Genomic DNA, 12,489 nt, shown 5'->3' on the forward strand with positions numbered 1-12,489 from the left:
GTAAGTAACATGTTGATTCATTAAGCAAACGCTCAAATAAAGTGAACATCAGTTCGGGTCTTCTTTTCCATCTGGATAAGCAAACGGGCGCTAATTAGCCTCGTGTCGAATGCATGGTGCATCGAAATAAATGTACAGGGACAGTAAGTTTGGCGTAATTTATAGAATACCTGCGCATTCAAAACTTACACGACAACTTTCCCGGACTTACATTCATCTAGTACAGGAAGTGTTTTTTTTTGTAATACTCAGAAGAAGTATCCTATGGAAATATTCGTGCATTTTCCGGGTTGGTGCTTAACGAAGAAAAATGTTAAATCGTATTTATTGAACAAAGTAACAAAGTGGAAAATCCTGGGGTACGCTTGGAGGTCCGAAAGAAGTCGTAGGTTAAGAATTGACACATAATACAAGTGTGAGAAATAAAAACAGTATCATTAGTAGGCTATATATACAGAGATTTCGAGAATTCAATTATTTGATACATATACATCGACTCCATCCATGTATTTCGTAGTAATTTACCCGATTCATTTATTTAACCGATGGATTTTCATAGGTTTCCAGCACACTTTGAAGCTGTTTCCGGACTTGAACTACACGTCCATATTTCTGATTCCTTTCGCAATCGGGTATCCATTAGAAAGAAAGTTTATTATTTGTCACGCGTAGCAGTAGCAGGTCCTGTCCAACTAGCCGTAGCTGGGAATTTCAGTGGCCATGGCGTGCCCCCTTTCGCTACACTTATCCTGGGTGATTTTTTTCTTTTGTTACCGTTTAGTCCCTACTATAAATAAAAGAGATTATTTTTAGTCCGGACAAGCTGTGTGAATTGGCCGTCTTGAAGTTCCTGAAATTAGATTTTCCTTGCCATTGGAAAAAGCCGTAGTAGATGCAGATCATGCTGGTTACGGACCACAAGATGGCGAGCTAGAAACTTAATAGCTGCAAAGAGGGTCCGCATGTATGAGAATAATACTGATCTTATTATATGATGCGCGGAGCATCAGTCGGTGTAGTAGGGGCATACACAAAACGTGTCGTGCTGGATTGAGCTTATTATTAAAATGCCTGAAAAAAATACAGTCACATAGGCTCCATTTTGTTTACTTGTGAAAGATAAAGTGATAAACGCCCGAGAGAAAACTTCCTATTACTCTACCTTAATGCTGACCTACCACCTTATATGGTACTATACAGCACACTCAACTATAGTGTGTAGTCTGGCCATTATGGATTATATTGCAGACTGCAGATCTAAGTGGTTACTCCAGGACACGTTGCTGCGTTCTGATATAATTAAAGATTATTCTGTAAAGTCTGAGTAAAGCAAAAGAATGGCAATTGCTAAAAAGATTTGCAACAAGATATCCATCTATCCAGCTTCCAACCAGTAAAGGGCACATGGTAGGGGCACACTCTGGATAGGGTGCCAGTCCACTACAGGGCACACGGTAGGGGCACACTCTGGATAGGGTGCCAGTCCACTACAGGGGACATGGTAGGGGAACACTCTGGATAGGGTGCCAGTCCACTACAGGGCACACGGTAGGGGCACACTCTGGATAGGGTGCCAGTCCACTACAGGGCACATGGTAGGGGAACACTCTGGATAGGGTGCCAGTCCACTACAGGGGACATGGTAGGGGAACACTCTGGATAGGGTGCCAGTCCACTACAGGGCACACGGTAGGGGAACACTCTGGATAGGGTGCCAGTCCACTACAGGGCACACGGTAGGGGCACACTCTGGATACGGTGCCAGTCCACTACAGGGCACATGGTAGGGGCACACTCTGGATAGGGTGCCAGTCCACTACAGGGCACATGGTAGGGGAACACTCTGGATAGGGTGCCAGTCCACTACAGGGGACATGGTAGGGGAACACTCTGGATAGGGTGCCAGTCCACTACAGGGCACACGGTAGGGGAACACTCTGGATAGGGTGCCAGTCCACTACAGGGCACACGGTAGGGGCACACTCTGGATACGGTGCCAGTCCACTACAGGGCACACGGTAGGGGCACACTCTGGATAGGGTGCCAGTCCACTACAGGGCACATGGTAGGGGCATACTCTGGATAGGGTGCCAGTCCACTACAGGGCACACGGTAGGGGCACACTCTGGATAGGGTGCCAGTCCACTACAGGGCACACGGTAGGGGCACACTCTGGATAGGGTGCCAGTCCACTACAGGGGACATGGTAGGGGCACACTCTGGATAGGGTGCCAGTCCACTACAGGGCACATGGTAGGGGCATACTCTGGATAGGGTGCCAGTCCACTACAGGGCACACGGTAGGGGCACACTCTGGATAGGGACTCTGGAGTTTTGTCACTTGTCTTGTTTCGTGGGTATGTGTGTGGCTCAAGCTTATCTATTTAACGAGGTGTTTGTAGAAAATGCATTATCATTCATTATACATATGTTGAAATGATTTGATCTATGAACTCAGAGGATATGAACGTGTAGCTGAATGTCAGTGACTTCCTCACATATTTTTAATCTGACTGGTTTGTTGAACTGGTTTGTATTTCTAGTATGGGTAAGCCAGCATTCGTTGGAGGAAAAAAAATTGGTGAGGTTTTAAATTTAATAATAGCAGTATTGTGTATTGTGTCTAACTAAAGTCTGATATTATAAATAACTGCAAGTCAAAATCCCATGAAGGACTCTTGGGGAAGGTACCTTTCTGTATAAATATGAAATTACTTTCTGGGTCATTCTGGTATTGTGAGGCCACCTGGCATGTTTTCATTCTTAATATTAGCCATAAATTATGTATTGAGTTTATACTAAACCATGCCAATATCCCATTATATGTTGCAGAAGCTCTGGAATATATTTAGTCATAATAACAGGAAGCATAAAATAAGGTTTGAAGAATGGTTTGAGAAAGGTTTTAAGATCTGCAGGAAGAATTACTTGTTGTATCGAAGCATCACCAGCTGAATGCATTCACAGTGGATCGAATAAAAATAATGTAGATAGACAAACCAAGATAATGATCCCAGGGCACTGTGTAATAACCTAATGTGTCGACTTCTACGCACTGGAGGAAAATCCTTGTATAATACACTTGCGCAAAATGGGAAAACCCAACCTACAGCTGACACTCATCTGCTTTTACTCCTGTTAGTGAAATCACTGAACAGTATGCTCCTCCAAATATTACATCACTTTTCACCTTTAAAATAGTGCTAAGGTTTATTATGTAGATTCTGCTATGCAGTACTTAGAATTAAGATTAAGCCAATGTTCGCACTGCGTCTAGAATATGAATATTTGATGATGTTATATTTTTTCACTGAGCTATGTTGCTATGTGGCTTCCTAAAAGCTTCACAAGTACTGCTGTTCTTTGTTGGGCCATTTTGCGGTTGTTTGTGATTTTCATGCACGTGCACTAAGGCTGATCTACCATGCCTGCATTAGCAGTGGATTCAGTGGTGGCAGTGACCCCAGTAGCCTCCGTAGTCTGGTTGTTGAGGACAGCAGCTCCTACGCTTTGAGTTTCATTGTTCTGCAGCTCATGATTTGAACTGTCAGTCAGCTTCTCTATCTTCCTGTCATACTCCTCAGCACTGATCTCTGGCACCAGTGTTCTGGTGATCTGGTGGAAGAGTGAGTAGTCAACCTTGTAGAATTTTCTCTTTACTCTCAGCATGTCCTGGAACCTATGGCCCCATCGGATTTCTGCAGGGGTGTAGGAAGTGCGTGTCTGGTGCAGTATCCCTGTAGAGTCACTGGTGTAGGTGAAGGACACGACTAGCTCAAAGTTCATGTTCTGCAGGTCTTGCGGGCTCAGGCTGTATAGAGGGCTGGCAGGTTTGATTTGGTGAATGATTGTGACTGGTGTGGCCAGGATGATGTCACTGTATTGTATGTCCAGGTCTTGGTAGGACACTGTGACTCTGCCCGTTTGGTGTTTTGCGTGTTGGACAATCTGGGCCCGGGCGGTGCCCTCCACCATGTGGTTTGGCCGGAAATCGCCCACACGCCAGGACAGGCACATCATGTTGTCGCGTAGATTAACTACGGCACAGCTACTGAAGCCCACCGTCTGTGCCCGTTTACGTGCTGACGCCATCTTAGCCACGGCGATGCCAATGATGAACGTGTCAATGAGGCAGCTGAGGACGTCATGCACAGTCACAACCACAATAGCCACCATGCAGTTCTCAGCCATGCCACGGAAACCGTAGCCAATGGTGGTCTGGGTCTCCAGGGAGAAGAGGAAGGCCGCTGTGAAGCTGTGCACATTGTACATGCAAGGTTCCTGAGATGGGTCCTTTACATCGCCATGGATCAGCGCGATTACCCAGTATATCAGCCCAAAAAAGAGCCAGGATAGGATGTACGAGAGGGTGAAAGTCAGGAGCATGACCCGCCACCGGATCTCCACCAGGGTGGTGAAGATGTCCGTAATGTACAGACTCCACTCTCCCGGCACATGGCTGAACCTCAGGTCACAGCTGCCATCCCTCTGCATGTATCGCTGTCTTTTTCCTTTATGTTTGTCAGATTGAAGGACAGACGTGTATTCGGATTTCTGGAAGCTCATTCTGTCCAGGACTGCCCTTTCAGTTGTCCCTGTAAGGAGAAACCCAAGAAAGGTCCTTTTGATGCACATTAAAGAAGTGCCCTAGAGAGCATGAACAGGCAAAGGGAAAGGTCCCCCAAAGCATAATCTAACTTGTGAAGATTTTACGTCTTTATCTGGTAATTCTCATGCAGCCTTCCCAGGACTAGTGTCATTACTTCATGCTTTAGGCTTTACGGTAGCAAGGCTTATGCTGCATTCCATTTGCCTTGGGATCCGATTTTCGGATTCCGATATTACGTCACATCCGCTAAAAACTCGGGAAAACCGAGTCAGATGCGTTCCATTTGCCACAGAAGTAGCAATACCATGGACCCATATGAAAAAGCAAGATTTTTTGCTTAGCCGGACAACTTGTCGGATTTAAGGTACCTCAGTTTAAATGGCCTTTATCTTCGTTCACTTACAATTAGCTCGAACTACCTTAAATCTGACAAATAATCCGACTAATCATGAAATCCAATTCCAGACCGGTTAATTGGTAGCCATTGTTAGCAATATCACTTGATAACACATTACGCGCGGTGCTTCACATATAAAACTCTGTAGCAACACGTCCACAGATAACTTGGACGGTATAGTGTGTGCGACCGATTTAATGAGCCACAAATGAGAAGTAGTGCTTAAAAAGGATAAAACTACAACTTTCCCTTCTGTTGATAAAGGGCGCAGCCATCTTGGATTCTGAACTCGGGATCCTCTGTGTTGTCCGAGATATTTCTCGGACCTCCGAGAAACGGGAGCGCGCATGTCATCACTTCCCGCTTCGAAACTCGGAATCCGACTTGGAATCCGAGTTCCGAGGGCAAATGGAATGCAGCATTATTCTGTAGTGTTATGAAGTTCACTAGAAGAACGTAGACCTGTCAGTGAAAAATGTACAATGGAAAGTGAAGCAACAACAGACAGACAGTCAACCAAAAATGGAGGAGATATATGTACTGTCACTGTAGTAATGTAATGTTTTCTCTCATTTCTTCACTAGTTTTCATAGTTTGGCCCAGTGCTGTATGAGTTACTCTTCCCCTTATCGACCTCAAACAAAATAATTACCCATTTGAACTACACATCTCTCTAAAAATTAAGATTTAGTACTTTTCTTCTCATGCATGTTGATGCTAGCCTGGGTGTTATTTTATCTGGATTTCTTTTGCAAAGTGTTTGGTGTTTTGTCACTCTTGAGACCAGTTTGGGATAAATGAACAGGATTTAAATTGAAACAATTTCTTTGTGCCCAGACTTCCCTCAGGTTTAACAGCACTTACAGTCAAAAGGTATATCTTTAGCCTGTATGCTGTATGTTACATATATTAACTGTGATGGGGTGGGCTCCTTGCAGACAATAAAGAACTGGCTGTATAAGCTAAATGAAACACCTTCAAACACCAAAGGCAAATTTCTAGGGGCCACTGTGTGTGTGGAGGAGGGGGGGATGCGGAGGGCGCAAGAATGTCGACCGCAGGTTGTGTTTGTCGGCTGCTCTGAGCCGTTGTCAGCCACAGGTGACAGTGGTGCACTGATGTCAGCAACTAGAGCACTGGCGGTTGACATGGAAACATTTTGGCTGGTGAAACCGCACTAAGTCCCAGAGGGAAGCAGTATGCTCTTATGTAACAAGGTACAGTTGTTTAAGGTGGAGTCTGTTTTCTTTTCTTGTTTGTTTTCAATTACGGGAGCCATTTTACCATGTTAACTGACTACAAGCAGATGCAGAGAGTGTAACATTTGCGATTTTTGTACGTTTTGTTAATTTTGACCCTGCTGCAGCCCAATGTTAACAGACTCCGTAAGTGGGCTAACCACGTTGTTGGAAATGTGTTTCATACATTGAGGCATGCTCGTGCCTTAAGGTAAGCCGTTGGAAAATTGATATACTTAATCTAAAAAGTAGCCCTGGGCAATACAGAAAGGTCAAGGCATTGTGTTTTTAGTGTGTGTGTGTGTGTGTGTGTGTGTGTGTGTTTGTGTGTGTGTGTCTGAGCTTCACATACCAGACAGGCTCACATCTTTCAAGGTCTAAGTGAAGTTTGAAGGTGTAAAGGGACATACTAAAGAAGCCCTAGTGTTCTGGGATGATCATTTTAATACAGACTCTATAACTGAATTATGATTATGTGGCGAGTCAGGGAGATGATGACTTGGGTTGCATCTGGCAACCGATGTCAATATCATTGTAGTGAAAGTAGCAATTCCTACTGCTAAATATTGAAAGTCTGCCCTCTATTTTTTGTCACTCTCTTGCTCTTTCTCAGACACACTTATATACAAACATGCAGTGTCACACATGGTTATAAAGAAACAAAAGCATCACAACTTGGACCACCTGGTCATTATGCAACCTGCCTTCACTTATCCATGTCACAAGTCTTTGTGCTGACTGAATCTGAAGCTTGGGTGACAAGCTTGTTGTTTGCAAAAACACTTGCAGCCCCCACCTCCCATCTCTCCCTAACGAGGAGGAACTCACAAGCTATGGCTGGGGAAGGGGCCTGTATTCATCTGAGCTCCCCCTGTGGGGCTCGCTTCTGTTGGTACATTCCACCAAATTTTCCACACACTCCTAATGATAAGGAATGTCTGGTTTAACATAGCAGGGTCAAGAATGGATGCCTATAATTGCACTTGACGTACTACTTCTGTTTCATGTTTTTATTCTGCTCCAAGGTGACCTCTGACCTCTCCTTGCGTGTGTCGCCTGCCTGGATGGGGGGGAACTTTCCAGCCAGGGTGGAAGAATCGAAAGTGGGAAATCCAACCCAGTACACACTGGGAGGAAAGTATTTCAGTCTGTTTCTGGCATCGATATTTTTCTTCTCCCTCATTTCTAAAAGAGTGCTCATAAATACTAAGTACAAACTCATACGTGCATGAAGACCTGCACTCAAAAAATAAACATGTGTTAAGCCTGTGGACTACTGAAGGCTTTCAGGTATTTGCCGCTATTTACTGGTTGCACATGCTTCCTGCACCCTACCCTTCTGCTTCTTCGTGTCTCCATGCCGTTTGCTCTCACAAACTTACCGTTTGTGAAGCTGCACTCTGCTTTTTCACCTACAGTTCACCTGCTTCCTTTTCGCTCGCCCTTCCACAGTTACTGTTGGAGGAAGGAATAAAGCCAAATGTCTGCCACATCTCAAAATAAATTAGGCCATTGCTTGAGTTTGTCCTCTTTATTTTTCCGTTATTTTTTACACCACCCCATAGTGTTTTTTTCCCACTTCAAATATTATTTATGTGTGGTGTGTGTTCATCTGTATTTTGCGGTCAGTGATGCACTTTGCCTGCTCCTTTGCCCTGTTTTATGTAGTCAGTCTGGGGATTTCACCTGGGGTTTGCTATCTAGCCTTCCATCCTCCATCCCTGTTACCTCATTTCCCACCATGAGGTTTGTCAGTATAGTTCATCATAATATGGCGTTGGCTGGACATGTTGGAACTTAAAAGAATAAATTGCGACGACTATGGATTTTTTTTTGCGGCTTTCTTAGCACGTTAAGGGTACTGAAAGGCAACCTTCTGGAATTTTTTATTGCACTGCACTTATCTTGTTCTCTGTAGTGCTGTAGAGCAAGGGATACCCTCTAAACAAATTGCTTTTCTGTTATTTGACTTACATGTTAAATGGGAATTTCATCTAGCATCAAGATAAATGCAGGATTCAAAACCGAAAACAGATGATATTGTCACTGTCTGTAACCCAAAAAAAATCATGAGTAACCAGTGAGGGTGTATCATATCGATAAAGGACTGAGAGGGAATGCACTATTCCTGACAATCAAAGGCTCATTCCTGCCCTTTTTTGTATTTTACTTTTTCTCCATGATCGTGCTTCAACCAAAGGAAATTAAATTAGTGTGTACCACGTTTTGCAGTCACCTGTAATAAAGCCATCAAGAACCATCCAAACTAGACAAGGTGATAAGACGCTGCAGCGCTTGGAAAAGTAATGGTCTGTTAAAATCCTTTGTTATAATGCACAAATTCAAGCTGAAAATGGCTGGATATTGGCTAGATGGATCATGAGCTAATGCTTATGCAGTGCAAAGGCAGACATTATGTATTACATTAACTACATTGCAAGGCACTTAATAGGCCTTGACTATGGCTATAAGTGACTAGAACAATTAAGGGGGAAGAGAAAAGTTCATTTGTTTCTCTATTTTTCTGAACACATTCCCATCACAAGTTGTTTGTAATTTTGTCCATGATTAAGTCTTTCCAAACCGAATGAAATTCAAAGACAGTTACATCATCGAACCTCCGCTCAGACTTTATTCAAAAGGTTTTCTGTTTATTATTAATACCTTTCATCGTCATCTATTCATTATAATTTTTTATATCTTGTAAACAGCGATGATCACATCACCGAACAACGAGCCCTGGCTCCTTTCGCCTTTGTTTCACGGTTCCAGTTCAATGGCAAAGCCATCCTTTTAAACGTGTTGTGTGAGTTGACTTTTCCAGCCAGACAAACTCTCCAGAATGTAATTTTTTCGCAAGGGAACACACAGGTAGTGACACATAAGAGGTGCAGATTGTGACCCGATCGGGATCAACAAATACGCCGCTACTTCAGCTAGTGAGGTAGTGTCACATGCCAATGCGCAATTAATTAATCATCAGATCCATCAAGAAGTGGCCAGAAACCCAAAGTTATATCCAGTAACAGTGCCAAACAGCGGTCAAGCTTGTTAGGGCTGCTGGCCCAGAATAGCACTGCTGAAGCAGCTGTTAGAACGAACCCAGTGAGGACCTCACAGATGCTCTCACAGGACTGGGAGCACGCTCTTGATGTTTTGTGTTCTTATCCATTGTGCGATGTCTTCATTTTATGATGGTACTTTTGGCCCTTCTCAGCTTAGAAGGAGCTCTGCTATGTTCTGACTTGAGGGGAAATAGGCAGGAACAGTGGTGCAGGAGATGGTGAAAAACAGCCAAGTGTAAAGACTTATATCTGCCAATGTACAATGTATCTACTTTTGGAAATGGAAGTCCTCCATCTGATTCTTCCAGTAAAGCAACGATGAAATGGAAAACGCAGAATATAACTTTTACCTATATAGTGTATCTGACATTTATGTATCTTTGGAACTTGAGCTTTGTCGGAATTTGAGGTCAGAAATCCGTGCTTGCATGGGGAGAACATGCAGATTCTACATAGATGGAGCTGGGGTCGCAGTCTTGGGAGAGGCAACAGCACTACCCACCAAGCCGCTTGTAAACAGAAAATCACATTTAAAAATGGCAAAAATGCACATTTCCTCAAAATGTGGTGTAATTTCACATGCTTTGTAAGGACTCTGATTCATGGCTCTCCTGAATTGACATGACTGTAAGAGCTTATTGGCTCTCCAATGTTTGGGTTAGTCCAAAATGGATATCCTGAGGTCAATGAGAGCCAAACCACAGAGAAAATGGTCTAAGAACAGGCCTGCCCAAAATAAATTGGTTTTGAATCACCGCTATCTGCTTGAATGAAGTTCACAGTGACCAAAAGAGAGTGATCAAGATTAATAGATAATAGAAAATATGACGAATGGTGTCACCTCGCATACCCAGAAAAGGAAAAACAAATTAAAATGAAGACAGTCTGGTTCAGATAATATACAAATATCTGTATATATAATTTGTATACATCTTGTATTAATGTTAGTCGTTTGTCACCTAATAATTTGTAATTATTGCCCAAGAAATAGTTATTTCATTTTAATCCATACGTATTGCACATGAGAAGCAACAGAAGTTGTCTTATTGTCTTATTTTCTGTTGTCTGTTTAGTGTCTCTAAGCCCTGTTTGGTTGCCTTTGTCATAAACAGAATGAGCTGCCCACTGAGAATGCAGTTTGGTTGTAAATGTCAGAAATATTGTTTTAAGGTACACTTGGGTCTAATAAACACTAAGATTACTTATCCTCTGAAATAGTTAATAATTTGTTTTATAATGATTAGTATAAGTTATTTGTTTGATCAATAAATGAGTAGACATAGGAGCTATCGCCTATGGGCACAGCATTCAGCAGAAAATAAAACGAAATCAAATTCTTTTTGTTGTTTGCATTTTAGTTGGTTGAAGCAGCGAAACTCCATAGTGACAAGCTTTCAGGTGCAGGTGGACAGCTGTTTATCCTCTTACACATACGACATGGTAACAAACACCAAACAATGTGCATGCCTCTTGAAAGGGGGGGGAGTCTCAGATATGCCATCTGTGGAATGATGGACCAGAAAAGGGTCAATGTTGGGGCAGTTTCTTTAAAAGTTCCGGTCTAGAAAATGCTCATGATGATGCCATGATGTCAGATGTCAGGGTAATGTTGTGAGTCACTTGCGAAACTGACTTGTCATCCCTTGGTCTTCCAATCAGATTCGCACTCAGAATGGGGTATAAAGGTACCACTGAGTCATATCTTTAAAAATGATAGATGTATATGAAGAGAGGTAGTAGGTTGTGCTTGCACAATTTAGCTTTGCGGTATAATTTAATTTTACATTTTATTGTAACATTCCCTGTATGATGTCAGGAAATAATTTCTCAATTCACAAAGTCATATACAACTGGATTAAAAAAATATTATTCTAATAAAATAATGTTTTGAAATTGGATTGATTGACCATGGGATGATTACTTTAGTGGAATTTCTACATTATAGTGTTGGTGAATGATGACTATTTTTTGTGCAGGTTCCTTGCTGCAAACCTGTTCATGAGTTCAACCCACCCCAGCATCAGATGGGTCTTGTCCTTGCTTGTCTGCCTTTCTTGGATGTTCACCCATAACACAGAGGACATATGGTCCCTTTGTGATCCTGCTCCTAATTTCCATGCCTGATTGAGGCCCATTGCTTGGTGTTGGTAAAAGTGTAAATGAGGGACGGCATGTTCTCCTCTGGGTAATCTAAGTTTCCTCTTACATTCCCAGGACATGCTGTTCAGGTGAATCAGTGACTGTAACTTCTCTTTGCAGTGTGAATCAGTGGGTTTGTGTGTGCAATGATCAGGCAGGCCGGACTCTGTCTTTTGCCAAAGGGTACGTTCTGGATCTGGCTTCGATTTTTAAACAGTTATTAGATGGGGGAAAGAATGAAGGACACAGGAGAAGGAAGCTGCAGAAACAGGTTCTGTCATGTGCTGGACATTGATGCCCTCATTTTTCCACTGGAAGCTCGGGGCTATAATATAGGGCTTAATTAAGGTCACACAGGTGGCAGCACGCAGCTGTGCTGGGCTCCCACCTGCTGACCCACACACACACCCCAGAAGGTTGGCATCTCCAGGCTATGACTTTCTCAAAAGCATGCAGGAGCTCAGGTCAGATTCTTGAGGGACATTTATGTTTTAATTTGTATAAGCAAACTGGCTTTTGAAAATGCCTTCTTATAGGTCACCATACTTAGCTAGTTTTCATTCATCTTGAGTTTTTTGGTCTCCTGATAATATTATTGGCAGGTGTGAATGAATAACTTGGGAAGTGTTCTGTAGATGTTTACATTGATGAATTATGGGCTCTGCTGAATAGTCTGAGTGTTTTTTTCACAGTCCTTTCATGGCTGTAACATAGTAGTTATATTCTGTTCTACATCTGTTTGTTCCTGTTGATGAATCCAGTAGTTCCAAACTGAAAATAAGTGGAGTGAATCGACACGGTCCCTCTTCTTGGCTGTGGTAGGTAAGTCTGCAAAGACATCCCCTTCCTCGGGATAGGAGGGAAGATGGGGCGGATTGGGGGGGTGGGGGCAAGAGGTGCATTTTTACAGACTCTTTTCTTGTACTTGCAAGGAGTTCTGACAAGTCCATTACACGCTCTTTGGATGCAGGTGGCACCCGGCCAGCCATTCCATGCCCAGTGAAGTGAAGCCGCCCCAGTTCAGCTACCTGCGTCACATGT

The 12,489-nt window shown here is 43.1% G+C and overlaps 2 protein-coding genes across 20 annotated transcripts in view; one reads left to right on the top strand and one right to left on the bottom strand.

Moving 5' to 3' along the window:
• The window catches only part of LOC111848429 (galanin receptor 2a), a 117,696-nt gene that overhangs the window by 34,252 nt on the left and 70,955 nt on the right, over positions 1–12,489 (top strand). The gene's annotated exons all lie outside the window — the stretch shown is intronic.
• kcnj16a (potassium inwardly rectifying channel subfamily J member 16a) overlaps positions 417–12,489 on the bottom strand; it is a 28,586-nt gene continuing 16,513 nt past the window's right edge. The window contains exons 4-5 of one of the 3 annotated variants that reach the window (XM_023820441.2): positions 7,627–7,699; positions 417–4,595 (exon numbers count right to left, since the gene is read on the bottom strand). In XM_023820441.2, the coding sequence (XP_023676209.1) occupies positions 3,409–4,566 (1,158 nt within the window). In that variant the 5' untranslated portion in view covers positions 4,567–4,595; positions 7,627–7,699 and the 3' untranslated portion in view covers positions 417–3,408. The other 2 variants (XM_023820440.2, XR_011984367.1) reach the window with 2 other exon arrangements.

This window comes from Paramormyrops kingsleyae, chromosome 20 (assembly GCF_048594095.1).
Source record: "Paramormyrops kingsleyae isolate MSU_618 chromosome 20, PKINGS_0.4, whole genome shotgun sequence".
NCBI classification, from domain to species: domain Eukaryota; kingdom Metazoa; phylum Chordata; class Actinopteri; order Osteoglossiformes; family Mormyridae; genus Paramormyrops; species Paramormyrops kingsleyae.